Below are 27188 nucleotides of genomic sequence, written 5' to 3'. Positions count from 1 at the left end.
CTTTAGTCTTGACATTTTGGTACAAGTTTAGTCAGGCGAGGCACCGAAGAGTATGCAGCTCAAGGTTTTGAGAACACGTCTGCCTTGATGTTACTATATCTGATAAGTCACACACTGGTATGCAGTATGGATGAATGATATCTTTTAACCTGACAACAGTGTTTACCAAGCCAGTCTGACTTCATGCGTCTCCTGTGGACAGTGGAGCAATGCGTTGACATTCATCATTAAGAGCAAAGAATCACATTTAATTCCAAGAAAAAACTTATGCCTGCATAATTACCATTGAAGACATAAGCAACTTCATGGTCATGGATAAAGTGGGATAGTTCCCATTTCTCATCTCTGGAGTATCATCTACACTTTCAACAATCAAAAATTATTACATTTCACTGCATATATGTATGGAAGTATGTATATGTATGTGACAAATAAAAAAAATCTTGAATCTTGAAATGTTTGAATTTCAAAGACTGTAAAATAGCGCCTCCTTTTCAAAGCGGCCCCACTTCGGTGCAGGCGTCTTCAATGAACATGATTTTTAAATTATATAATACACATTTAAATACAGTATCAATGAATGTACAACGAGGCAGATTTCCTTTAAACAAAGTTTAATTTGTTGAATAATCATCGACAATCACCATCTGGGGGAAACAAGTGACCATCGGCCAACTACCAAACAAGAATGGATCTGGGATGAACACAACTCAGCTTAGCTTTTCAGATCTAACCTTTCTGGTGAGGTCAACGTCACAAGGATGATCAGTGCATTAAGCGCAGCGCCACGGGGACGAAAGCGGAAGGTAGTGTGTCATCGCATCGCATTCACCCCCTAAAACTATTGGACGATTGGCTGAAACATTTGAATCTAGATCAGGAAGGACGCTAAAGGCCGCGAGTCACTCGTCATGTGACGGGCGGGTCGTTTTTTTTGTTTGTTGTTGTTTTTTGTTTTTTTTACTAAACCGGCACGACAACAGGAAGCTTCACACCAGTCTCCTCCTCTTGCAGTCCCGCTCCATGCCGTCTCCCGCCGCGCCGCTGGGGACGCCCAGGGGAGAGACCTGCTGCAGCAGAGAGTCGTCCGACGCCTGCCCGAACAGAGCCATGAGCAGGGCCACGCCGAACCCCGTCGCTCGCTCTCCCTGGGGAGACCGGGAGGGGGCATTCAATGAAATCACATTCTCCCTCCGCAGTCCTATTGTTTTGAGGCAATTAAAAGGGGAAAATAAGCAGGAATGTAATGAATGGGATACGGGACTCACAGCGTGGACGGGGGAGGCGATGTCCACGTGGACCCAGACTCCAGGCCAGTCAAAGCCCAAGTGGGAGGCAATGAACAGGCCTGCACAGGAACTCTGGGCGTTCTCCCGGTCCTGTCAGACGGGGGGAAAAACGTACAACACCCGGAGATTTGACTATGAGAGGGTTTCTCAGCCCTGGAGAGACACACACACAACATTCCAAACGTCGACGCAACGTCTGTGAAATCCATAACCAAATGACACCGCTACAGTTCTGTTTACACGTGATCTTGGGTTTACACATCCTCGTTTTAGTAAATGATTCAACCTGCTTTGACGAGCGACATCGTAAAGCTGTGCTGAGGTCGACACATTTGAAATTATTGAACCCGAGACGAGGCTTGAAGGACGGCGCCGGTTAATGATCACCGCGGCCTGGCGGCTCCGTCCGAAACGAGCCCCGGAGCTCGTCTAAAAACCGACAGAGAAAGATCCGAGTTCAATTCCCCGCTCCCCCCGTCTCGGGAGAGCAGCGACACACGTCGAGGGACACCGCCACTCACGGCCACGGAGTTCTTCATGTCGGCGAGGGCGGAGGTGAACTCGCTGAAGTGGAGCTCGGGGCAGTAGACCAGCGGGTGGGCCAGGTCTCCGCTGCTGCGACCCGCGCGCACACACGCGGCCTCCCACGGCTCGTTGTTGGTCATCACGGCTGCGTGGTACTTCCCTGTGGAGATCCCCTACGCACACGTGCCGAGGGAAAAAAAAAAAAAAAAAAGGGGAATCATCTATACAGGACAGTTGCTTTTATTGTTAAAAGTACGATTTTTTTTTTTTAAATGACCAATTATTTAAAGAGGGCTAAAAGTCAATGCTCAGGACTGTTGGTGAATCACAGGACGGTTTTTTTTTCCCCCCGGCACTCCTCGTCGGGAGTGATGACGTCACACGTGACCAGGCGGTGGTTGAGGTGCTCTGAGACTAACCTGCGCCCCAGTCAGAGTGGCCATGTCTAGGATGATATCGGCCGACAGGTCCTTGCTCGCGTACACCACACCGTCCGAGAGCACCAACCTCCCCTCGGCATCCGTGTTGTTTATCTCTACCGTCCTTTAAAGAGGAGACAAGTTACTCACCGGTGAAATAGTTTGTCTATATTGTAATAAAAAGGCATCAGGGCATTTCAGTGCAGCTGTCATTTAACCCTGTGCAAATTTGTAGAGGAATATTCCAAAACAGTGAGACATTTTAACATTGTAAAGTTTGATTTCTGTCAGCAACTTCTATTCAACCCGACCTGTTAATGCAATTCTGAGATTCATTCAGTATTGAACTCAGCTAAAAAATAACCTGCGCTCCAAATGTGAAGAGACGGACCAACAATACATATTTACATCAGTGGGTGAAACATGAGCTGATAAGGAGTCATTCAAGAGAGTTCACCCACAGTAAAAATAAAAATCAGGTGATTTGAATACTATGACAGCCATCATCTGCACCAATAAAAACATTCCAGTGGATTACGCAGCGGACACTGACTTTCCAGAGTAGAGAGTGTGGATGTCATCGGGCCGCGTGGCCGTTGGTCCGACAGCGTTCTCCGCCAGACAGAACACTGCGTGAAGGTTGTCCTTAAAGCCCTGCAGCAAACACCAGAAAGAGAAGTCCCTCATAACATGACACGGGTCCTCTTTGAACGAGGATGGTGAGTAACAGCCACACTCAGCGGCAACGTGCTCGTCATCTCACCCGATCGTACAACTTGGCTAACCTGTTTGATAGTGGCTTTGAAAGCTCCCAAAATGGCTGCGGCTCCGCCACAGTCTCTCTTCATGCCTGGCATTGTAGTCTACGGAAAATAACAACAGTAAAATAAAATATGGTAATAAGGAATAATAGATTATTTTATGAACATGTGTTGGATGCTGGAAGAGCAGATAACACAGAAGGTGCGATCCACATTGTAGATTTAAGTTTCTACAAATAATTTCACATTGATTAAAGGACAGTCAGACTGAAAGCATCTTGTGGAAGAAAATAGTAATCTTACGTGGTAAATAGTCAACTTGATCATCTGCTATGCACCTTATTTTAGCTGTACAGTGAGCAATAACCTTGAGTTTCTCATGGCATTCCCGTGACTCTCTTAATGCATGACTGACTAAGAAGGTTTACAGCGCTGCCTCACTACCTGGTAACATCTGCTGTTGCTGTGTGAAGAACCGGTATTTCATTTTTCCATTCATTCCAGAAATTTTGCCAACAGAATCTCAAAAACATACTCCTACTATTAGAAATCAGAGTATATGGCTGACACTAGCCAAACCCTCTAGGCTAGAGTGTCACACTAGCCAGCCGGCTAGAAGCTACACTCACTGTTGAACTAAGCCCTTTATCGGTCATTTATAGCCAACATTGAACATGATGTCTATTCTATTTACTTGCATGAGATTTTTCAACCTACTTCATATTTTAGTAAGAAAGAGGTTTTTGATAGCCCCCCCCCCCCCATCGCCAGACTAATTCGCAAATGTGAATTTTTCTGGAATCTCTCCGCTCATTTTGGATTTCCAAAGGGTGTTACCAACGAGCGCAGACCAAAATGTCTCTGGACCTGTCTGATGTACGGCAAACACTTATTGCTCATCAACAAAAGCTTTTTAGAGAAAACATACCGTCCAGTTCGTTTGATTCTGTCGCGGTAGCAGATTCAACAGAGCGTTCCACATCAGCGGCAGCCATCTTGGTTGTTCACGAAAATGCCTCAACGGCGCCCTTCCGCATTGTCATTTTATCAAACCCCAGATTAGATGAACGGTTGTGATTGGCCCGATCTGTTTGAATGGGAGGGTGGCCAGACTTACTATGTAGAGCAAAGATTTGTCTGGTTCCCAGGCCAGGTTTTTGAGACTCCTCACCCTAATCCCATCAAGCACGGACGCTACCGGTAAAAGCGAGATGCAGTATGTGGGCCCAGGCTGAGGCACGTAACATATGTAGTCATGTGCTTCACAAAACTTCCATATCACTTTTCACGCTGTAGACTTGCAAAAGATGACCCTGAGCAACTTAAAGGTCGTTTTAGAATCTTAGCCAGGGTCATCACCGTTCTAGGTGGAGGTTCTGTTGGGGGTTAGGGTTAGGGCAATGAAAAAACTGTATTATCAGCGGATCTACTTTTAATATGTTCATTGTATTATTCCCACATGGACAGTAAAAGTAAAATCCCTTTGCTGACTCACCTTTCCCTTAATACTGAGTCCTCCGGTGTCGTACACAATGCCCTTGCCCACCCATGCAATGGTTTGTGTGGCGCCCTCTGGTGTGTGACTCAACACTGCGAGCGCAGGGGGGTGCACTGCTGCCTTGCCAACGCCATAAACACCTGACGGGGCAAGGACACGGAACCCTGGATCACACCCTTCGAAACCACACTGATGCAGCAGACAGATGGATATGGACAAAAGCAGCTCCAAATAAGTTGCTATGAGCTCACATTTTAAGAGGTTGAGACACAATTTAATTTACAGTTGAGAATTACACCAAATGAGGCTGAACATTCAGTTTTGATAATGTTCAAAGTATTATAAGGTTCAGAAAGATAATGAATATACTGCAACCCTGGTGCTCGGTCACACTCCTTTCACCGGGACGCTCACAGACCCAGAGCTCTGTGGCAGGATCTGTGATCAGACCTCAAGTTCGCGCCGAATAATAGAATTACTTTGCGGTGAAACGGCGCACGATGGGACCAAAAAAGGGAAGAACCCTTCAAAAAGGGACCGTTCTGCAGACTTCCGCTTTCGCAGCCGTTTGGATTCATTTCTGCGTGACAGCAGTCTCAAAAAAACCTCAAAAGCAGATCAGTGTTGAGAATACCTCCAAAGCCTCTCTCTCTCAGTTCCTCTCCACGGATGATCACTGGTGTGATTCCCAGTTCAGCCCCCACAGCTTTGATCTCCTGCAGACAGAAATGTACGTTATCTGCATGATGTGTGTCGCTGCCGTGTACTTCCTGGAGCAATATCCACAGCATTACGAGTGTGCGCCTGAGAGCCTTATGAATCCAGAACCTACAAACCCCGATTCCAATGAGGTTGGTACGTTGTGTAGAACGTGAATAAAAACAGAATACAGTGATTTGCAATTTCCCTTTCAACCTATATTCAATTGAATACACTACAAAGACAAGATATTTAATGTTTGAACTGACAGTTTGTTTTTTTGCAAATATTCACTCATTTTGAATTTGATGCCTGTAACACATTCCAAAAAAGCGGGGACAGGGGCATGTTTACCACTGCGTTACATCACCTTTCCTTTTAACAACACTCAATAAGCGTTTGGGAACTGAGGACACTAATTGATTGAAGCTTTGTAGGTGGAATTCTTTCCCATTCTTGCTTCGCATTCGACTTCAGTTGCTCAACAGTCCGGGGTCTCCGTTGTCGTATTTTGCTCTCCATAATGCGCCACACATTTTCAATGGGAGACAGGTCTGGACTGCAGGCAGGCCAGTCTGGTAACCGCACTCTTTTACTACGAAGCCACGCTGTTGTAACACATGCAGAATGTGGCTCGGCATTGTCTTGCTGAAATAAGCAGGGACGTCCCTGGAAAAGACATTGCTTGGATGGCAGCATATGTTGCTGTATGTACCTTTCAGCATTAATGGTGCCTTTAATGATGCCATGGGCACTAACACACGCCCAGACCATCACAGATGCTGGCTTTTGAACTTTGCGCTGATAACAATCTGGAGGGTCCTTTTCCTCTTTGGCCCGGAGGACACCACGTCCATGATTTCCAAAAACAATTTGAAATGTGGACTCGTCAGACCACGGCACACTTTTCCACTTTGCGTCAGTCCATCTCCAGCTCGGGCCCAGAGAAGCCGGCGGCGTGTCTGGCTGTTGTTGATATATGGCTTTGGCTTTGCAAGGTAGAGTTTTAACTTGCACTTGTAGATGTAGCGACGAGCTGTGTGAACCGACGATGGTTTTCCGAAGTGTTCCTGAGCCCACGTGGTGATGTCCTTTACAGAATGATGTTGGTTTTTAATGCAGTGCCGCCTGAGAGATCGAAGGTCATGGGCATTGAATGTTGGTTTTCAGCCTTGCCGCTTACGTGCAGAGATTTCTCCAGATTCTCTGAATCTTTTGATGATATTATGGACTGTAGATGACAAAATTCCTAAATTCCTTGCAATTGTGCGTTGAGAAATGTTGTTCTTAAACTGTTGGGACTGTTTGCCCAAGCAGTTGTTCACAAAGTGGTGAACCTCACCCCATCTTTGCGTGTGAACGACTGAGCCTTTCGGGATGCTCCTTTTAGACCCAATCATGACACTGACCTGTATCCCATTCACCTGTTCACCTGTGGAATGTTCCAAACAGCTGTTTTTTGAGCATTCCTCAACTTTCCCAGTCTTTCGTTGCCCGTGTCCCAGCTTTTTTGGAACTTGTTGCAGGTATCAAATTCAAAATGAGTGAATATTTGCAGAAAACAATCAAATTTATCAGTTTGAACATGAAATATCTTGTCTTTGTAGAGTATTCAATTGAATATAGGTTGAAAATGTTCTGCAAATCATTGTATTCTGATTTTTTTAATGTTTTACACAATGTCCCAATTTCATTGGATTTGGGGTTTGTGATATTCTTTAACATTCTTCTTGGTGTCACTTTCCACCCGGTCTTAAAAGTATGGAAGTATCCATCATAATTACGACAAACTCAATCAAAACACTGGAGGAGGTTACAGATGAGAGGAAAGCCCATCCCAGATTTTTCCGCCTAAATAAATCAAGCATCACTGTCTGTTGCCCTTGTAATTAATGATTTTGTGAAAAGATTTGGCAGACCTATTTCGGATTTGGCTGATGATTTAACAAATTCACAACCAGAAAATAAAAAAAATAAATAAAAAAAATCAATGGGTCGTGACAAAATCGTTTCTTTTGTGCTGACACATGACTCCTTTGATTAATAGTTTAGATCAATGATATTTGTAGTATACATTAGAATTAGCTTCCTCTGCACACACACAAACACACACACACACACACACACACACACACTACATACATTTAAGAAATGATCTGTGTTCATCTCATTGCATGGTGTGTCCACAATGCGTGCAGCCAGCCTCACTCCATCGGCAGCATTGGAAAGACACTGAACAGAATAAAAATATTAAATTAGAAAACAGGCAATGTTTTACACACCCCACAGACTTGGAACAATCATACCAACCTACACTTACAGTATGGGAGTGGAATAGGTTATCTGATGCAAAAAATGAATTTACAGAGCACTACCTCAAGCTCTGTGGTTTCGAGGGGAACGCTGTCCTGGCCCACAATCAAAAACTCCACGGTGACCCGTTTCTTCTCCGTCCTGCGTGACGACGTGGAGCGACGGGAGAAAATGGGGAAAGTCCGAGCGATGGCACAGGAGGACGCAAACAGCTCGGCACGCTCACACACCATCTGAAAAATGAACAGACGGGAGTCAACTCGCCAGGTGCTCCACCGCTCAAAGCGTGTGCCCGTCACGCCGCTCTTCATCCCTCTCCAGCCGCTCCCTGCAGCTGCCGGCACCGAGTTCAAAGCCTTGACAACGGCAGCTGCAGGGCGGTCACTGGATCTGCAACCGCACACATTGCATCACGTATCGGGCCATACGCCCCAACGCGCTCTCTGAGGTCTGCAAATGAGCGGCGGCTGGTGGTGCCTCCACAGAGGACTGAGTTCTCCATCCACTCTTCTCCCACGTGGTGCTCCAACGGTGGAAGGAGCTCCCCTGACTAGCTTTAAGTTGTTATTTTGACATAATGTACTAACAACATGAATACTTACCATATTGCACTAATATACACACAAAAAAAATGATATACTGTATATATTACTAACGACACTATTTTATTCTGATTCCTTACAGCTATATGCACGTGTATCTAGTTCAATTTAGAAACAGGTGCTCTTGCACTTAAGTTTGAGGTTGTTCCAATGCTCGATGTGCGCTTAGATTTTTGCTAGCCTCTCACGTAAGTGGCTTTGGACAAAAGCATCTGCTACAAGAATAAACATAAAGAAGCAATCCTACTACGCCATAAAACAAACACACGCTCTTTTAAGCCCCCCTGGGGTTTTCCTTATCTCCACACAAGGTTGAGTGAGTATGGAATGTGGTCTGGGTTTTTCCCCAATACTACAATTGACATTTTTTAGAAAGAATAGTCTCTTCATATAAACTCTGAGAGACTCATTAAAACCCAGAGACAGTGTTTTAAAACTACGTTACATACAAAAAGCTATTGTCCTATATAAAACATGTAAAACATCATTCAAATAGTTGATCATGTGCATTTTTCTCTCACAGTTTGGAATGGTATGGAACAAAACCATGAATAATGGGGACATTTTCTGTGTGAACCTCTCACCGATCACCGCCTCCCCACGCATTATGTGCAGAAAATAATCTTAACGAGTCTACGAGTTGTGCCCCGTTCCTCTCTGCTCCGTCACCATACATTTTTAGTTGTTTTATTTAGAGGGATGGTGCACGGCTCTCCGCCATCGAGGCGCACGGAGAGCCATGTTCGCATTTGTGTTATATGTGTTCACACATATAAAAATATATTCATGATTCCCCTTATTTTAATTCCCCATTGAAATGTCATCCCTGTGCATTTTGCAAGCTTCTATCTGTTTTATCCTGTAATTGTAATGCACGGACTGGAAAAAAAACCAAACGAGTGCTCGACTTGAAAGGATCTCAGTCAACTGACGGGTTTCTGACTGATTATTCGACTCATCGACTTTCAGGGGGCGGCCCTAATCAATTCGCTAGCAGATTCAGGTTAAACGTTCTGTACATATAATAAGCTTCATGCAATGATCAGGCTCATTGAGATCAACATCTCTTTTGAAGAGAATTTCAAGTTTCCCCGCATTTCGTTGGGAGTAGTGCAGTGCATGAAAGCAAGTCTTCCTCAATTCTGTGTTGGTATGAGGAACTTTTAGCACTCAGTGCTGTGAGCGACCTACCCCCAGACATTTTTGAAGGCCTTGTATGAATACAGAGACCTATCAGTTTGAATCCTTGATTTCTCTGTGTCCGTGATAACCGTCCGACTCCTCTATGAAATTATCATTGTGGTGGAATACATATTGAAGCTTTCGGGGGGAGATGGGAGCATGGCAATTTAGCCTACTTGTAATAAAATAATGGCAACTGGAATCAATCAAGCAAATGGTTGATATACTCACCACGATGCAGCGATTGGTCCCACCAGGCAGACAGGTACGCACCAGACGGGAGACAAAGTGGGCTGAGGAGGGACTGTTGTGTCTGCTGACCCGCGACGGAATAGCCGCAACAGCTGCCTGGTTCAGGTAAAGAGGACAGCTGTCCGTGGGATTCGGGTTCAAGGCGCTGAGAGCCGCCTCCCAAACCTGGAATCAAAAGACGAGACGATAAGATCCAAGGTTTTATATTAAAGACGACACAGTAGTCAACTCGGGGAAGGATAGCTTGGGACAGTTGGCCGCATACGGGCCAACAGCGGCCTCTAGTGGCCAAAGAGGTGATCACGTCCTTCCGCTGATACCGGCTGCATGTAGTGAGTATGATTCAAGAGAGAGAGACAGCCTGGCGTCAGTCACTGTCCTACATCTGGGAAAACACACACGACTGAAGAGGTTTGTGCAACCTACTTCGACGCCACCTACAAGCTCAGATTGCTTCCTGCCCTTCAGCAAACTGTCCGTCGGTCTCCCAGAACATCTACCAAAGTCTCTCTTTATAGACGGGTGCAATTTAAGTTGCGCAACTCTCCAAGACCTCCGCCGACCCAGAAAAGATCCAGACAGAACAAGTTGTGTGGATAAATGTCTATTGTTTTTATGTTTACAACGGCAATGCGGCGACTGGAGTTGTAGGCATAGGAGCCATATTCCAAATAAATACAAGTCAAGTCTCATTTTGGGAACCCATGCAATTATTTGGTTATACAATGGTTTGAGAGACTCTGATTTACTTTTTGGGAACACTAAATCAGGAAGAAGGAACAACAGGAACCAAAATCTGAGAGAGGGATGTCAGAATCTAAAGCCCCTTCAAGGAGAATGAAATGAATGGTGTCTGTAGTAAACGAATGGATAATGGTGCAAAAATACAGACGTTGCCTTAAGATTTTACTTGAACTTTAATGAAACGTTTTGGTTTTGTTTTTTAGCATTTTGATGACACTGTACCTGCTTGACTGTGACAGTATGAGGCCGCAGAGCCACTTGTGGCCTTTGACCCTGACACGGCAAAGCCCAGAAACGGAAAGTTAAAAGATAACACAAAACACCAGATACTTAGCAATAACTTAGTCTAGCCATGCTTTAACTTTCCAATTCACAACACGAGCGATAACCAGAAAACTATACAAGTTACTGAAGTGTCAGAACCATCCAGGACCTCAATGGATTTAACTCACAGGGCCCAGTCTACTACTGGTTAACATCGGAGCTAACGTCACAGTGGCTAATAAAGAGCTAGCACCGGTCTTTCGCCGGAGGTACCTCTTTGCTAACGACCGGCTGCAGTTTCCCCTTGATTTGGCTCCAGTTGACCTGCTGCAGGTTGGATTGCTGCCCGATGATGAGGACGGGCCGGTTCCGGGGCTCGGAGTCCCCGGCAGCCCCGAACTCCAGCACCACGTTCGCCATCTTTCGGACTCGCGTAGCGGCGGCGGCGGCGGCGCATGCGTAGTGGGCGGCGCGACTTGCGAGAGTGGGAGTTTCCCGGTGTTTCGCCGCCACTGCCTCTGCTGCTTCTCCTTCTGCTGCTTCTCCTTCTGCTCCTTCTGCTGCTTCTCCTTCTGCTGCTTCTCCTTCTGCTCCTTCTGCTGCTTCTCATTCTGCTCCTTCTCATTCTGCTCCTTCTCCTTCGGCTCCTTCTCCTTCTGCTGCTTCTGCTGCTTCTCCTTCTGCTGCTTCTGCTCCTTCAACTTCTGCTGCTTCTGCTCCTTCTCCTTCTGCTGCTTCTCCTTCTCCTTCTGCTGCTTCTCCTCCTGCTGCTGCTCCTTCTCCTTCTGCTGCTCCTTCCTCTTCGGGTGTGCCGCCATCCTTTTGGAGTTAGTTCACAACCGCAATGTCCGGATTGTCCTCGGCGGCCCGGCCCCCGTGAGGAGGCTGACCGAGCATCTCCTGCCTTGTCCGCCTGCACCACACCCGCCCTCCGCCCTGCTCCCGTTAGCCCCGTTCCGTTCGTTTCTTCCTATTCTTAACCGAGTCGTGCCTGCCTCCTCTTTCCTGCGCCCCCCTTATTTCTCACAACACCAACTGTGCTTTGAACGGGATGTAAATGTCCCCCCCGGGCCCGGCCGCCGCTGCTGCCGCTCTTCGTTGATTTCCTCCCGTGCCCACGCCCTTTCCTCCTGCGTCTAAAAGGCTAAAACGTGCGTCTGCGTTTTCTTTTCCGACAGCTTGCTCGGCTAGTTTGTCCACGCTTCCATTGCCCGGAATGCCGGTAGGAGCAGGAACCCGAATGAATAATATTTGTTTCCTTATTCTTTCCCGTATTGATATTATTTCGTAGAGTAAATCCTGGGGGTCAATGGACGCACCTGCCGTGAGGCCGGTCAAGCCACTACAGATCAAGACTTTTTTTTGTTTGTTTTGTTTTGTTCAACCCGTTCTAAAGCCGTCAAGATGGCGGAGAGCTCAGCGGTATACACACTGGGGCAATTTGAGGTCCGTCAGCGTATCGCACTTCTACGGCTGGGAACTACGCCTGCAGAACCTGTTCCCTGCTCCGTAAAAAAAAACCTGCCCTGCCCTGCCTTGCCCTGCCCATACCCGTAAAACTAACTCACCAGATCTGCACTTTTATCTCTTGCCTTGATTGGAAGTCATTTCAAATCTACCACCAGAGTTTCTAGTATCCACACAGGGATTCTAGGCCATATCAGCGTTGGACAAACTCGTTTCCACGCACTCCTAGATCTCTTGCCGCTGCAGGTCCTGTCCAGCCAAAACCACATTTTTGTGCCCTCTTCCTCTCCCAGCTGGCCTGTAACGCCCTTTTGGTTGGATGAGCATCTCCATTCCCCCTTAGATATATCCAATAGTTTACTAGCGGCTGTTTCCGACGAAGACACACTGGCATTTCTCCTGCCCCAACTTGAAGTGCACACACTGGCCGTCGCCAGTGTGTGCACTTCAAGTTCTCACTTCCCCTAAACACACTCTCAAAGCCTGAGCCTGTGTAACATCCAGCCCCGCAAGCACAGATTTTTCTGCTGATCCATATACCACACTCCCAAAGTCGAGCACTGATCTTATTAGAGCTACATTAAAACCCCCTGCCTAATATTATGTAGATCACCCTTGTGCTCGGACCCGTGGAGGCATGGACTCCACCAGACCTCTGAAGGTGTCCTGTGGTATCTGGCACCAAGACGTTAGCAGCAGATCCTTTAAGTCCTGGAAGTTGTGAGGTGGGGCCCCCGTGCATCACACTGCCTCCACCAGCACCAGCTTTTTACGTTTATTCTCCACATTTCGGATATGCTCTCACCATGTTAATCTCGGGTCAAAATACACTCCAAAAAAACACAAATACTTGAAACTATATATAAGTTACTTCTATATAATCTTTCTTGTGAAGATCTTAACTTTTGTCCTCTCCACTGAAAATTTAAATCCCCATTTCAACTTGATGAATCCATCTTGTATTTTCTTAACTATACTGGGGCAGTTTCACCTACCAGGCGCCACCCAAGTGGTGTGTTCAGGGACCTCTGGCACAGAGACACAGAAGACGGGGTTGTAGACACCAGTTTATTATAGAGAGAGGGATGGTTGGAATTAGCCCAGGAGTAGATGGGGCTGTGTCATGACAAAGGCTTCTCTCCTCAGTGAGTGTGGGGATGGGGGTTTTACCTGCTGCTCTTAGACCAACCAACGAGCAACAGGTGTTCAGCCACTCTGATTATGGATCCACCAATTACCTAGATCCAGGTGAGGTGTGGCTGCTCAAACCACACCATCCCTGACTGGGTATGGCAGTGCTCTTCTCCTAGTTTATCGCATACCCCAAGTCAGTGAGGCGTGCGATTTAGCGGGATTGGTGTGAGCGACCGCTAGTTCCACAGAGGGAGCCAGGATCAGAAGGAGGTCGTCAAGATACGTCAGAATCCCTTTCTTCTTGCACTGTCACTATCGAATAAAGCATGAAAATGCCCAAAAAATATATCTCAAAAACAACCCCAAAACCAACCACACACATTCCCTCTCGGTCGGAGAGTGGGAAATGGCCACTGGAGTAGCTTGAGTTGGCCACCGAGATGGGCGCGTTGGGTTAAGCCATCTTCTCGGATTCACGCATAGGTGGTCATGTTCAGTCAGAAATGCCTGTGGCTGACCACTGACAACGCCGCGGTACGACCCCCGCATGCTCCCTGCACCTGGGTGAGGTGGAGAACGGCCGCGGAAGCCACACCTTCACTACCTCGGAAGCCGTTCACAACTCCCTGCCGGTGGACAGGCCAGTAAACTTGTTCTTCGCCGACAGCAACAGTGGTTTCTTGGATATTCGTCGTCCCCCTTGTTGGTGGTGTGGGATGGTGACGGCGCCATCATCTCCACAGTGGCCTGGCCCGTCGACACAAGGTCCATAAAATAATTTGACAGACCCGCTCGGTGGCCGAGACGGAGCGGCAGGCCTCCCCCGCTGGTGGCTCCGCGAGGCCAGCGGCAGCGTGCTCCGATCCCAGACAGAAAGTATTTGTTATGGGCATTGATCTTGAACTTGAACTTAAATTAGAAGGTGAGTGTTCATGTATCAGTCCCTGGTGAATTGGAAAAGAGGACGAAGGGGGGCATGTCCGGTGTTTATATCGGCTATGCTGCTCCATCCTGACTGGTTGAAGCAAGTGCACGTGATGAATTTCAGTAGTTCCGCTACGCAGGGTTGGATGCATACCAATAGGGGTGTAGCCCCTATGGGGCGGAGCCTCCTGACAGAGAGCAAGTCAATGTTTAATAAATAATAAATAAATAAAATGCTAAATAAATCATTTATTACAATTATGTTTATTAATATATATTACATGTATCATTAAAACTACTATACTTATAAAAATGTTGTTCTCAACATCTAATTGAAGGATATATAAACACAAACATGTTCATGTTTTCTGTTATTGAATGCACTGACTACATTATGAACCTTAACCCTCACACTGGTTGATTAAATGCTTGATGCAGTTATCTTGCTCATTTCTCCATCGACAGATCTCCCAGTCACACCTTCCAAGACTAAACATAAAATAATATAATTAAATAGAATACAGTTAATAAGAACATAATGAAAAGTAAATTCTAGAAACAAATGGATGAAACCATAAACATGTTTGCAAAAATTACAACAATATGATCAAAAATATATATATTATTCATCAGCTATTGTGAAAAGGATGTTGGGCAAGTAGGGATTGGAGACTTCAAACTAAAGCACATATACCAGACTTTGTACCATTTAATTGAGAGCAGCCCATAAGTGATACCATAATAATCTTAGATTCATTTGTATAGTTGGCGCTGCAATATTTTGCAAATATTGCTTGAGAGGTGAAATCATATGCTTCAACACGATTAAAAAAAGAAAAAAAAAAAAAATAATCCTAAATTACAAATGCACCAACAATTTTGTAACATTTTTGAGAATGTGTATACCTTCTTATACAGCAGATACAAGCACAGCACACTTTGTCTTTCAAATCTTTGTATAGCTATACAGCTAAAGTAATGTTAAACTGTGCAATCAAAACTCATATGTGCAACATTTAGACACAGTGGTACAGAAGTAGTGATTCATTAATTTCAGACTTCAGAAATGTAACTCGAATGCCCTCATCAACGGAATTACATTGATTCAAATCCCTTACAAACCCCCAAACCTCACATGTATTTAAGCTACTAGACCTGGTTTGTTTGCGTTTACAGTAATACTCAATTTGAATTATTCACACAGATTTTTTCAAGATGTAGTCTGAGGAACCCGTCAGACACTGAACAGCTTAGCCTTTGGGAGACAGTTTTGTAGGTAGAACGTGTAGGTAGATATTGGATCCTCGTTTTCTTCTAGATTTTATATTTACTGTTACTTGCATGACGCACACGCACACACACACACACACACACACACACACACACACACACACACACACACACACACACACACACACACACACACACACACACGATGAAGATGCAAATGTTTGTAATATTGTAAAATTAAACCGATGAAACATTTATATATCTGGTTATCAGAAGAGTTTGCCCATTGCATTAAAAATAAACAATTGTGTAAACATTTACTCAGGGTTTATCTGTATCTTTACAGTGAAAAAAATAATAATGTTTTAGATAGTTGAATATTGGGGAAAATAGGTTTTGAAGTATAAAATATATTGCACTCACATCAATATGTGATTAGATAACTGAGTATTTCTTTGCAGTATTCCTACTCTCATTAAGTGGTGATTACTTCATTCTTTCTCTTCCCCTTGCTGCACAAATGCTATATAGAGAAGTTAACATCGCATCGCACCATTAAGTAAACTCTCACTAATGACTGTCTTGGATTTGTAAGTTAGAAAAGTACTAGAACCATAAGAATTATGATTTAATTAGTGTAATCCGCCAACGTAAAAACTGAAAGTTGACCCTTTCAGGACGATAATAATAATAAAAATAATAATAATAATAACTTTTAATAAAATTATATCTTTTGCACTCTTTAGAGAGCAAAATAAATGAGTATTTGCATAGATTCACTTGTTGAAAGTGGCATATAAGATTTAGAGATCAACATATCTGCATATGTTAGTATTCTGAGCCTTGTGTATCAAAAGAAGCAGGTTGTCTGTCTGACAGATCCAACCAGTTTAAGACAAAAGGGCCTAAAAGGAGGGCTCAGGGCAGGTGCTACTCTGTGAGGCACTCCTGCAGAGTGCTTGTGCTGCAACGCTTCTCGGCGTAGGCATTGTGTCGATTGCATTTGTCCAAAGATCCGCAGACGATAGAAATTCCACAGTGTTTGAGGCTGGGATTGAAGTTTGAGGTCACACCGCCGTTGGCGTTGGCCGTTGGAGGGAACGGCTTCATCATGGAGAGGATGAGCGCCAAGCAGTCGGCCACCTTCTTGTTTGGGGCACAGGCCAAGGCTGGTGTACGCCCTGCAGAAAGAAAGAGTGAGAGAGAGACCAAACAGGTCAAACCCTTGCACAGTAAGCAGCTCACTAAGTGGTTGTCTCCGTCAGTGGTTGACGAAAAAGAAACATGTATATGTCCTTTGAGCACAAAAATAATGTTCATCTCCTTTTAAGCATTTGGATAGGAGTTTGGACTTGCCTTCCTCATCCACAGCCATCACAGCAGCACCTCTGCTGAGCAAAACCTGCACTACAGTGGCTAAACCGTTGCTTGCTGCTATATGAAGGGGCCTACGGGAGCAGAGGGACAAGAAGCAAGAACAATAAAAACAAAGTCGACAGACACCACTATAAACTGTCAACTTTCATTTATCTATTTCGTTGTACCACATATAGTGGCTTTCTAATAACCCTCCGATGATAACTTACATTTGGAGGGCGATGTTTGTTGCGTTTATGAGTGATGGATCGCTGATCTCTCCAAGGATCAGTAAAGCACACATTTCATGGCCCTGCAGAATAAAACACAAAAAAATAAAAAATTAATAAAGCTGCAGGCAGCAATACATGTGGTCCAGTTTAGTCGTGGTGGGTGCGTTTAACAGTTTCCCAGGATCTCTGAAACGCGGCACGATTTTCCAAGTTAACGCTGAACGCCACATGGGCTCCCCCCGGAGTGTCGTCTCCTGGTTGCTCGTCTTGCGGAGCAACTACTTAGCGGTCTACACAGCGCAACCCTCCTGTCTGTAAACCACAACTTCTCATTGTTATCACGCACCGTGTTGTCTTTGGAAATAGAGCTGCACTCTCAGTGACGGGTGGCCGTTTGGTGCCGTGTCGGGCACGTCATTTATTTGTTGAGCTTTTTCCTTGGATTACATTTTCAGTAAGTTGAAATATGAAAAACGTTGTGGTATTTCTGTGAGTAATTACCATTGCACGGCTTCTATTTTTCCGACGCCTCGCTGGATCTTGAACGCATCACTCAGTTGTACATTTCAGTGGTTTCAACTGCACGTGACCAGTTTTTGAGGACTACTTTTTATTGTATTTTTCATTAATCCGGCGAAGTAATGTGGACCACAGATTTAAAATATCAATCGAACAGATCTACTGACATCTACCAGGTAAGAAAATAGATAAATACATACATAAACAGATAGTTTGTAATGTCGAACCACTACAGAGTGACCAAGTCTACAATGTACACTGGACACAGTCCAATGGACATTCTCGATTGGAATCTGTACATTTCAAGTAAAAAGTATGATGATGTCATAAAATGTCTTCCTGTAAATTTCAACTCCTTAATTTTGTTTACGAATAGTGACGTGTCAGTTAACCAAGACAGCTGAAAATATTGGAACAAAGTTGTCTGGTTTTTCACTTATATCTACATGTGGATCGATTTGGATAAAACGTCAACCAAGGGTTTGTGACAACGCGGTTCAAACAAGACGTAAACCGTGTTAATGCCGAAGTTTGTGTTCAAATAGTTTTAGACATTGCTTATTATTGGAATTATTGGAATTTTCAATAATTTTCCCCCGAACAATAGCAATAGGGTCTCGACCCCTAATAATTGCAATCACTCCAATAAAAGATGATTTTTCTCTACATCCAACATGGTCGGTAGTGGTTAAAAGCTTGTATTTCTCAGTAGCAAAGAGGCGTCCCCCAACTCCCTCCAATATTTCAGACCACATATCATTTAGGATCATATCATCTGATCACCATTAGTAAGAGCTTGAAACTTGTGTCATGATATGATGACTTCTTAATGATGATATTACATATATAGGAGCAAATAGAGGAGCACATGGAACGCAAATACATTGAGTGGTTGTTTCTTATACAGTATCAGACAGCCCTAGTTACACTGCCTGAGTGAAGAGTGGGTGAAAGGCATGTTGGGAGTACAGACGCATTACAAGGTTGTCAATCGCTCAAATAATATGATCAAAAGGATGAGCAGTAATGCATCTGAAAACACCTTTTTTTTTGTGTGACACCTGCATGCTGTGTATGTGACACCTGCACACATTCTTTTTCTAGATGGTGTGATGTAAGGGGGATAATCCAGGCTGTACAACACCAGCTGAGCCACCAGGGAAGGAGTATCATGGTAACACCCAGTGGCTCTACATCTGAGGACGTGTACAAGTACAGTGCACATAAACAGGGTGTTATTGTGTGCGGGAGGGACCTTGCTGCAAGCTAGGTGAAGGGCGGTGTTATGGTTGGCATCCAAGAGGGTCAGGTCTGGCTTAGCCTGGTGTAGCAACATTTCTGAAATACAGAAAAGGAGAATTCTCTCATAGCTACAGTAAGGTTTCTCATTAAGGTTTTTAGATACTTTTATGAGCACAAAAGGGCACGGTGCCCCGAAAAATTGTTCTGTCTCAAAAAAAAAAAAAAAAAAAGATTTACGTTGTTTATATAAGTGAAATTGCTTATATTGAGAACCACGGTATTGCGATATCCTGGTATTGTGATTTCCTACCAACTGCTGTGGTCTGCCCAGTGCCAGCGGCAACCATCAGAGAAGATCTTCCACAGTCATCCACAGCATTGACCTCTGGCCCCTGAGCCAGGACCAGCTGAAGTCCATCAACCTTTTCACAATAAGCAGCTGCATGCAGCGGGGTCCTAAAGGCACAGCGCAGCCGCCAAACATAAACAGAACAGATGCTGCTTTAGGTGAAAATGCTTAACAATTTATTGAACTTACTTGCAAACCAATTTTGTAAAATGAACAGTAAAAATAACAAGTTGAGTGTTAAAATGAACAATTTAAGTTTTTATTATAGTTTTTATTTTTGCATACAAGGTTTGGAAACAAAAGGCTCTTAACAGTTATTGCATTGCAGTTAATGCAATGGTGATGATCCAAAGTTAAAAGACGTCTGCCAGTAAGATCATCACACCTGCAGATCAAGGAAACTGCGTTGTAAGAAGAAATATAGTTCTCAAGCTGGCTGTAGCAACTTAACCAAAGCAGCCGGATTTATTTGCATTGTCCATGATTCCGTTATACAGTACAGTATGCAAATGTACATTATACCTATGTCGTTCAAGTACACAGTAAAGATCCTGTGATGATTATACCCTAGCGTGAGGATATTGGCAGAAAGACATTCCATACGTCTTATAAGTGATAAATGACAGCAAGGATACTTCCTGCCAACTAGGCACCTGGTTAGGAATGTTATAGGTTCCTGTTTTATCAAAAGGTTACACGAAGTGAGAAAACTTAACAGGAGCAGCATTGTATGACTAGCACAAAGGTTTGACACAGCACGCTTGACTAAAGCCTGATTTATGCTTCTGTGAAGATACACGTAAACATCTCTGCGGAGCAACCCAGCGAAGGGGGTTATGGGTAGCCGTAGGTGGCAGAGACTCGCAGAGGAGCCGACGCACACACCTCCCAAATCTCAGCAACGCATCGCACGGCCCTGCGCGTGAAACGAGCTGATCTGAATTGTCTAACTTCCTGTCAGGAGGCGGGAACAAAATGGAAATAGAAAATCTAGCAGGTAGAAGGGCTTTAGAAAAACAGGATTTCCTCTCTGTTTTCTGTTCATTGTGGTATAGTAAATGCCACCCAGTTGACACGCAACGTTATATACAAAATCCGTGCAAGTATAAAAGCAAACAACCATGTGAAATGTCTCCGAACTACACCGCGCACATTCGCTTACGTGCCGACGGAGAAGCACAATCCAGCCTTCAGGAGTATTCTAGGCCCATTATAGTAACACAGTCATAACTAACTGGTCATATTTCCCAATTGGTTAAGTTTCGAAGATCTTTTATTATAGTAAAGCACAACAAAGATCAGCACGTACCTTCCTTTGGTGTCTCTCTTGTTCAGTATTTGAGTCCCGCCAGTTTCTAGCAGAAGTTTAGCAGCATCACAGTTGCTATTGATTCTGTTCATGAGATCAAAACAAGGAAAAATAAGAAGCACAATAAATATATGTACTACTACTACTGGGGAAATTTTATTTGAGTTAGGGTTCAATGAGCAAATGGATCTATCAAGGTACCTACAGAGCACAGTGCAATGGGGTGAAGGAGTTTCCCTCCTGGATACTTAATGGTTTATTTTCAAGTAAAATGTGCAAACAACCCTTGTGACCTGAAAGACACAACACATGAATAGTTTCACTCTGATGACTTGCTTGTGATTTGAATGTGACATTAACAGATTATCACTTCAAAGTGATTTTGTCTCACCATGGTAGGCAGCCCAGTGGGTGGGTGTGTACCCACTGTAGTCCAGCATGGAGTCCAGGGTGTCCACTTGCATGGCGGCCCTGAGCAGGCTGCGCAGGACGCCTGAGTGTCCGCAGGACGCTGTCAGATGGAGCGGGGTCCTTCCCTGAAAGTCCCTGCACAGAGCGGAGGCCCCGTGCTCCAACAGGGCCGAGACACAGCCCTCGCTGCCCAAAACAGCCTGCGGTGAAGGAAGCGTGGATAGGATGTGTGTAGGATGAAGGGTTTTTCAAAGATTGTATGTGATTTTACATTGATGAAATGTACAATCAATCTCCACGGAATTACAGTTTTGGTTAAAAAAAAGAAAGCTGTACAAGCATGTCACAAAGTACGTGAAATAAACTCACAGCTCTGTGCAACGCTGTATGGCCTTTCTTGTCTGGAGCATCAGCCGCAGCTCCTTTTTCCAACAGGATGTGGACACAATCAGTGTGGCTGCCCAGAGCTGCCAGCATTAGAGCCGTCCTGCACATCAACAGTACAATGCTTAGCATTTCTCCACAAAACCAGCAGAGGCAGCCAGTCAGACAGCTGGGCTTAATTTGATAATGTTGTACTGGTGAAAACTCTGCTCGCTGGGGAAAAGATAATAATGACTGAAAGACTGAAAATAGTCGTGGCCTGAACCTAAAGATTTAAACCTATAGTATTAGGGAATTTGTTTCCCAATATGTGAGATAGTTATTAAACGGTTATTATAGATAACAGGAAAAATAGATAATATGTTTGTATTAATTCTATATATAGATAGTATATATAGATAATATAGGAATAATTGATGAGGATTGGTTTTACTGAGGTGACATTTAACAGCTGGCTATAAATTAGGATATGGAAACCTAAATGACTCACTGTCCTTGTATATCTGCACTATCGATGACATCAGCACTTTCCTCTCTGTTGACCAGTATAAGTAGACAGTCCATTTGGCCCTCAGCAGCTGGACATAATGCAGATGAGGTCGAAGGTCATGGATTAATAGAACAAACAAACATTTTCCATGCCAAAATAATGTGATACAAACACACTAAGGAGTGGGACAGTAGTGACACAAGCCGTTCCACCAATAAGAACCTCATGCTGCACCTGCACTGTGGAGAGGAGTCCACTTGTGTTTGAACTCCTTCAGAAGGCAGGTTGCTCCGTGCTGAAGCAGTACCTCCACACAGCGAGCGAATCCTCTCTGGGCCGCCAGATGCAGAGCGGTGCGGCCCTGCATGTCGCGCACGTCCAGACTCACTAAAGTCTCACAGAGCACACGCAGTGCATCACAGTGGCCATTATATGCCTGTAGGGTAGAGGGAGAATACATCTCTAAACCTGCGTATCAACATTTCATAGAGTATGGCCGAAATGCAAGAAATTCTAATAACAAAACTAAAAGTGTGTACTGTAAACCTAGGCAGAACTGATGTTATTTTTAAGCAGAATGCGACCTTTAATATATTTTTTGGTGTTTCTTTTTTCCACATTTTTTTTGATATCGAGAGATCATGGTATCAGTAAGACTTCATACTATCGGTATTTTTAAACACTACTCAGCACTTATACATGTTGATATCAAAGTATGTGTCTAATGCATTTGGTTTACAATCTTAATGCTCAAGCAAATTTAGATTAACTCCCACAAGAAACAAATCTAAATAACATTGGCAGGACCTGGAAGTACACCCACCGCTAGGTGCAGAGGGCTGACTGGAAGATTACTCTCACCCTCGGCTAGGCAGTTAAAGGACATCTCCAAGAGCTGCAAGACCGAGAAAAAAGACTTGTATTTGGTTTAGCAGCAAGGATACAAACAAGCGGGTTGATGAAAACAAAGATTAACCATGAAAAAGAAGAACATGAGATTGACAAAATGAGAGGCAGCACCCACCAACTCCAGGTGCTGCTTGTTCCCATACGCTGCTGCAAAGTGCACGGCAGTGTAACCCTTGCTGTTCTTCAGGGCGGGATTGGCCCCGTTGTCCAGCAAATACTCCAAACATCTACAGACATTCACATAGAGGCACCTTGTGTTATGTACATGCAGTACATAATATGTTGACATGGTTAATAGCTTATAGTGAGAGAGCTCTACAACTTTTAAGCAATCTTTAACTTACAAATACGCTTCCTTCTCCCTTTCCTCAATGTCATTAACACCAGAATCACTTCTGTCTCCTCTGCGGAAGAAAATAAAAATTCAAACCGGATGATGATTGAGTTCATAAAGAGTTGCGTGTACATCCTTGCATTTCTCTCACCTATTGAAGGTGTGCGAGGCTGCAGCGTAGTGCAGCGGGGAGCAGCCCATCAGGTCCAGCTCATTCACCTCAGAACCAGCTCTCACCAAGGCAATCGTACACTGGCTGCTCCCGTTGGCTGCAGAATAGTGCAAAGTAGCTCTGGGAGGATACATGGGGAGAATATTATAAAGAGGGTTAAAAATATGTGTTACAAATAGTTGATAACAAAACTGTATGTGTTTAAGATAGCGTTGTAGATAACATACCTTCCCAATTTGTCCTTTACACTCAGGTTGGCACCGCTATTTAATAGCAAGTTCAAACATTCAACATTTCTGCCAGAAAAATAAGGACAAAATTAGCTTATCAACAGCATTATAACTTATTCCAAAACTTTTCTGTCACCTTGAGGCTTATGTTTAATTTCAATTAATAATGAAAAATCTGGGTGAAGCAAGACATGCCAGCTGCAACAGTAAAGGACATTAACTGTATTTGATCGCATTGTAATGTACCACAAAATGTGAATCAGGCATTAAATCAAAAATACAAATGATATAAAACAGTTTCCTCTCTTGTGGGAAATGCTTCACATTATATTACTTAGCGTTCCTGGGCAGCACTACTTGTTCGCAAACCTGCACCAAGGTACTAACAATTTGAGTACGAGGAGATGAAAGTGCTAGAAAAATGAACGGGGGTTGATTTACCCTCCAGAAGCAGCAGCGTGTAAGCAGGTCCTCCCATGGCTGTCTGGGCTGTTGATGTCAAATCCAGCTGACTGCATACGGTCCTTAGTCAGAGACGACCCAATGTTGTACAGCTGGCCTAACAGAAACACACAGAAAACAATATAAGACAAAAGGATATTTACATCCAACACTCGTTATACAATCATGAAACATAACCCTTTAGGGTGACATATGCTCAGGTTTCATTTGATAAAGGAAGCACATCAGGCACGTCAACCAGACCTGAGGTAAGTAACTTGCGACAACAGTCTGGAAACCCATAGAGCGCCGCCAGTTGCAGTGGAAGCATCCCGTCAATTCCTGGCCTGGTGCACAAAACACATTTCCAAACACATTAATCGGCGCTATTTACCTGGAAAAATCTGCACCTGAATCCTATTTATCTCAGGCAATCAAAGCGGTATGACAGGTGATTTAACCATTAGAATGTTCAATCCTGGTTCTAGTTTTAGCCGATTTATACGTTTATATTTGGGACTGTCGCGTTCTGCAGTCCATGCACAATGCTTGTTCATCTTCTATGAAATGAACAGAACCTGGGAGGCTCTTCCCAGATCTTTACCTTCAGCTTATACATCAAAACTCTACTTCAACTGAGGGGGTTCCGTTTGCTATTCTTCAAACCAGGCCTCAGCGTTGGTTCCCATCATTTAGAACTTTTCACAGAACAACCTGGCTATCCTTCACCACCTCTAGCCTCGAACCAAATCACAACCACTTCTGGAGGAAGTGCAACAGCGAAAGCAAGGCGGGGCGTGGGGAGACAGCGACGCTGAGACCACGAGGCAGCCAGACACTTACCTGGCTACGTCAGCACCATTTGTCATCAGGGTGCTGATCAGCAGCTCGTGACCATACTGAGCAGCCACATGAAGAGGAGTACTGCCATACATGTCAACACAGTCTATCTCTCCGCCTGGGAAAAAAAGGCCAGAGGATGTCATTGTGTTTGCAGCGGTTTTATTATATGTGAAGTCCGTTGACAGTCCCCTTCTACAATTTTGAGAACTGACATTAGCTGTGTCGACTGTGTTGGAAGTGAGACACGACGCCGACGTTTGACCGCTAATGACAGGCTGAGCACTGCAAGTGTTCTCTCACTGTTTTGTGGCGCGTGCATCTACTGTACCATTTTGGATCAGGATCTGAGACCGTGTGAAGCGTCCATGGATAGCAGCCATATGCAGAGGACTCTTCCCTTCCTTACTCTGTTAGAGGAGTGAAATGTAATATGTCATTTGTTTGTAGGACCTCGAGACTAAATGTAACGACAGATTCTACTTTTTTATTTTTTAAATGTTCTTAACCTGCATGTTGACGTCAGCACCATTATTGACTAGCAGTTCCAGACAAACCGCCCCGCTGGTGGAGATGGCAGCCAGATGCAGAGGCGTGTAACCATGGTGATTGGGGTGATTGACATTGGCACCATAATTCATCAGCTCACTGACGACAGTCTCCTGCCCTGTATGACACGCCATGTGCAGGGCTGTGTTGCCAAAAGCATTGCGGTCGTCAATCTTAGAAGAAAGAGGAGGCAAGGCTTTGATGAGCTTTAATCTTCGAGCCAGGAAAGTCATAGCTTGAAGTAATAACTTGTACGATGCAATATTGTTATTTGTAACAAGAGAACTGCTGGATTAGCTACTGAGAGAGAGAAAATCAACGTTTTATTTTTAAGATGGGCTTGGACGTCTTTAATTCAATTTCAATTCAATTGAAATTTCAATTCAGCCAATCTATCATATAAAACTCATGTATACGTTTAAAAGTTATATGAGACAATTCATTTAGAATAAATAAATGAAATGTCTCCCTAAATGACTTGTCATATATAATGTATAATATAATTGCAAAGGAAATCCTAAATATGCCTTTTTTTTAACAAAACAACAATTTTAGAAATTCCTGTAAACCTTTATTTCTTTAAAAAAAATTGGCTGACTGACAGACTAAATATTAAAAAAAGCACATTTTTGTATAAAATTAACAATATGATAAGATTATAATCACAACTGCCAAACATTCAAATTAAGTATTTAATTAGAAGGGGGTTATAAATATTGAGCCCCATTAAATATAGTTTCCTTTACCATATATTCATTATTGTACAAAGGTGTTAAAGTGCAAAACTCAAAATGACAGCACGTAAACAGATTTAACAGATTACTTTACCTCAACCCTGAGCCTTAACAGATAATTCACCACGTCCAGCTGTCCGTTTGCAGCTGCAGCATGGAGTGGCGTGTACCCATATCTGTCTTTGCACATCACATCCGCACCGTGACATACCAGCAGCTTCACAATCTCCAGATGTCCTGGAGGAAGAGATTCAACTTTGCAACAAGCCTTCACCATGGATTGGCAGCCCCAACGTTTGAAAAAATAAAATAAAAATGTGTGACAGTAGGCTATAGACTAGTGCACCCCTTCACAAACAATCTACTGTATTGTGAAGAGCAACAGCTTCTGTGGAACAATTACAAATGTTTCTGCGCTAGTACATTAGAAGACCATAAACCAAAAGCGTCTTTAAAGTAATTAGGTAGCACCCACCGAGATTTGCAGCCCAGTGGATTGGTTGTCTTTCCTTCTCATCGCTGACGTGCACATTGGCCCCTTTTATGATGAGCAAATTCACCATCTAAAGTCATAGAGAAGTAAGATATTGAATAAAGCCTTATTTGCATTGGACCAGCATTACAATCATTACTGGACTAGCATGACCATCCTGTGCCAATCTGCCAAAGGACCTTATTACCATATTTGAGACGACACTCCAGTCATATAATAATTTCAGTCGTGTTCAAAGTAAGGTGTGTAATTCAGGGGTCGTTTTTGGAATTCCATAACGTTTCTGTGACTTGTATCAGCTTCTAGTAGAGAGATACAAGTTATGGAAGGATTTTACAGCAGGTTGGTTGCCTATTCTGCACACACAAACGAAAATAAAGCACCTGTGCCAATTCACGAAAGGAACGGCATGAAAAAAACAAAATCTCTGGGGACGGTGAGACAGGCAACACAGTCTATTTAAAAGCAGGATCAAGTGTTCCACTCTTTGAAATCCGTGGGATGTACAAAATGTACGATCTATAAGTTCAAGTAAATGACATTCGTGAATTTCCTTCAACCCAGAATGTGATGGTGTGGTTTCTATGCAAGCAAACTTAGGAATCCAGACTGATTTGTTCTAAATGGACATGTGTAGTGCTTTGCTTCATACCAAGCACAAACTGTACTGATGCATTTACAATGCTCACAAGACCTTACTATTTTCAAGAGCAGCAGAAGGTCAGATGACGATTCTAAAAACACTGCGGCTTTACCTCTTTATGGCCACTGTATGCCGCATGGTGAAGGGCTGTCCTGCCTGACTGATCAGCAGTATTCAGGCTGGTCAGGTGCGGTATCAGGGCCTCTGCGCAGCTTGTAGCCCAGTTGGCAACCGACACGTGTAAAGC

The 27188-nt window shown here is 44.0% G+C and overlaps 2 protein-coding genes across 3 annotated transcripts in view; both read right to left on the bottom strand.

The window, feature by feature from the left end:
- Positions 1 to 607: 607 nt before the first annotated feature.
- Positions 608 to 11092, bottom strand: npepl1 (aminopeptidase like 1). The gene is made up of 12 exons (XM_080001559.1): positions 10822 to 11092; positions 9520 to 9705; positions 7567 to 7737; positions 7334 to 7423; positions 5127 to 5208; positions 4490 to 4632; positions 3019 to 3096; positions 2787 to 2887; positions 2234 to 2357; positions 1811 to 1987; positions 1269 to 1379; positions 608 to 1148 (listed from the first exon to the last, which is right to left on the bottom strand). Exons 1-12 carry the CDS (start codon positions 10966 to 10968, stop codon positions 990 to 992), a joined length of 1569 nt encoding a protein of 522 aa, XP_079857685.1. The 5' UTR covers positions 10969 to 11092; the 3' UTR covers positions 608 to 989.
- Positions 11093 to 14764: 3672 nt separating this feature from the next.
- Positions 14765 to 27188, bottom strand: part of ankrd52b (ankyrin repeat domain 52b) — a 15271-nt gene continuing 2847 nt past the window's right edge. The window contains exons 5-28 of one of the 2 annotated variants that reach the window (XM_080000480.1): positions 27054 to 27188; positions 26281 to 26368; positions 25900 to 26042; positions 25032 to 25244; positions 24854 to 24932; positions 24526 to 24640; positions 23947 to 24029; positions 23683 to 23800; positions 23239 to 23307; positions 22991 to 23131; positions 22850 to 22909; positions 22621 to 22732; positions 22420 to 22491; positions 21831 to 22032; positions 21597 to 21684; positions 21092 to 21209; positions 20703 to 20922; positions 20517 to 20604; positions 20312 to 20395; positions 18964 to 19109; positions 18667 to 18749; positions 16890 to 16972; positions 16660 to 16751; positions 14765 to 16484 (exon numbers count right to left, since the gene is read on the bottom strand). The exon at positions 27054 to 27188 is cut by the window's right edge and continues 66 nt beyond it. In XM_080000480.1, the coding sequence (XP_079856606.1) occupies positions 16234 to 16484; positions 16660 to 16751; positions 16890 to 16972; positions 18667 to 18749; positions 18964 to 19109; positions 20312 to 20395; positions 20517 to 20604; positions 20703 to 20922; positions 21092 to 21209; positions 21597 to 21684; positions 21831 to 22032; positions 22420 to 22491; positions 22621 to 22732; positions 22850 to 22909; positions 22991 to 23131; positions 23239 to 23307; positions 23683 to 23800; positions 23947 to 24029; positions 24526 to 24640; positions 24854 to 24932; positions 25032 to 25244; positions 25900 to 26042; positions 26281 to 26368; positions 27054 to 27188 (2883 nt within the window). In that variant the 3' untranslated portion in view covers positions 14765 to 16233. Of the gene's footprint in view, positions 16485 to 16659; positions 16752 to 16889; positions 16973 to 18666; positions 18750 to 18963; positions 19110 to 20311; positions 20396 to 20516; positions 20605 to 20702; positions 20923 to 21091; positions 21210 to 21596; positions 21685 to 21830; positions 22033 to 22419; positions 22492 to 22620; positions 22733 to 22849; positions 22910 to 22990; positions 23132 to 23238; positions 23308 to 23682; positions 23801 to 23946; positions 24030 to 24525; positions 24641 to 24853; positions 24933 to 25031; positions 25245 to 25899; positions 26043 to 26280; positions 26369 to 27053 lie in introns of those variants that run through there. The other variant, XR_013844158.1, reaches the window with a different exon arrangement.

The sequence above is a fragment of the Zeus faber genome (genome assembly GCF_960531495.2).
Source record: "Zeus faber genome assembly, chromosome: 5".
NCBI classification, from domain to species: Eukaryota; Metazoa; Chordata; class Actinopteri; order Zeiformes; family Zeidae; genus Zeus; species Zeus faber.
The sequence above is the reverse complement of the archived record's forward strand: the minus strand, read 5'-3'. Positions and strand labels throughout refer to the sequence as shown.

Coding starts and splice junctions, on each gene's coding strand:
- npepl1 (XM_080001559.1), bottom strand. CDS start 10,968: ATGGCGAACGTGGTGCTGGAGTTCGGGGCTGCCGGGGACTCCGAGCCC. Junction 4,633..5,126: donor GAGAGAGAGAGGCTTTGGAG/GTATTCTCAACA, acceptor TTGCCCCGTCAG/GTGTTTATGGCGTTGGCAAG. Junction 1,988..2,233: donor CCACTCTGACTGGGGCGCAG/GTTAGTCTCAGA, acceptor ACGTGTGCGTAG/GGGATCTCCACAGGGAAGTA.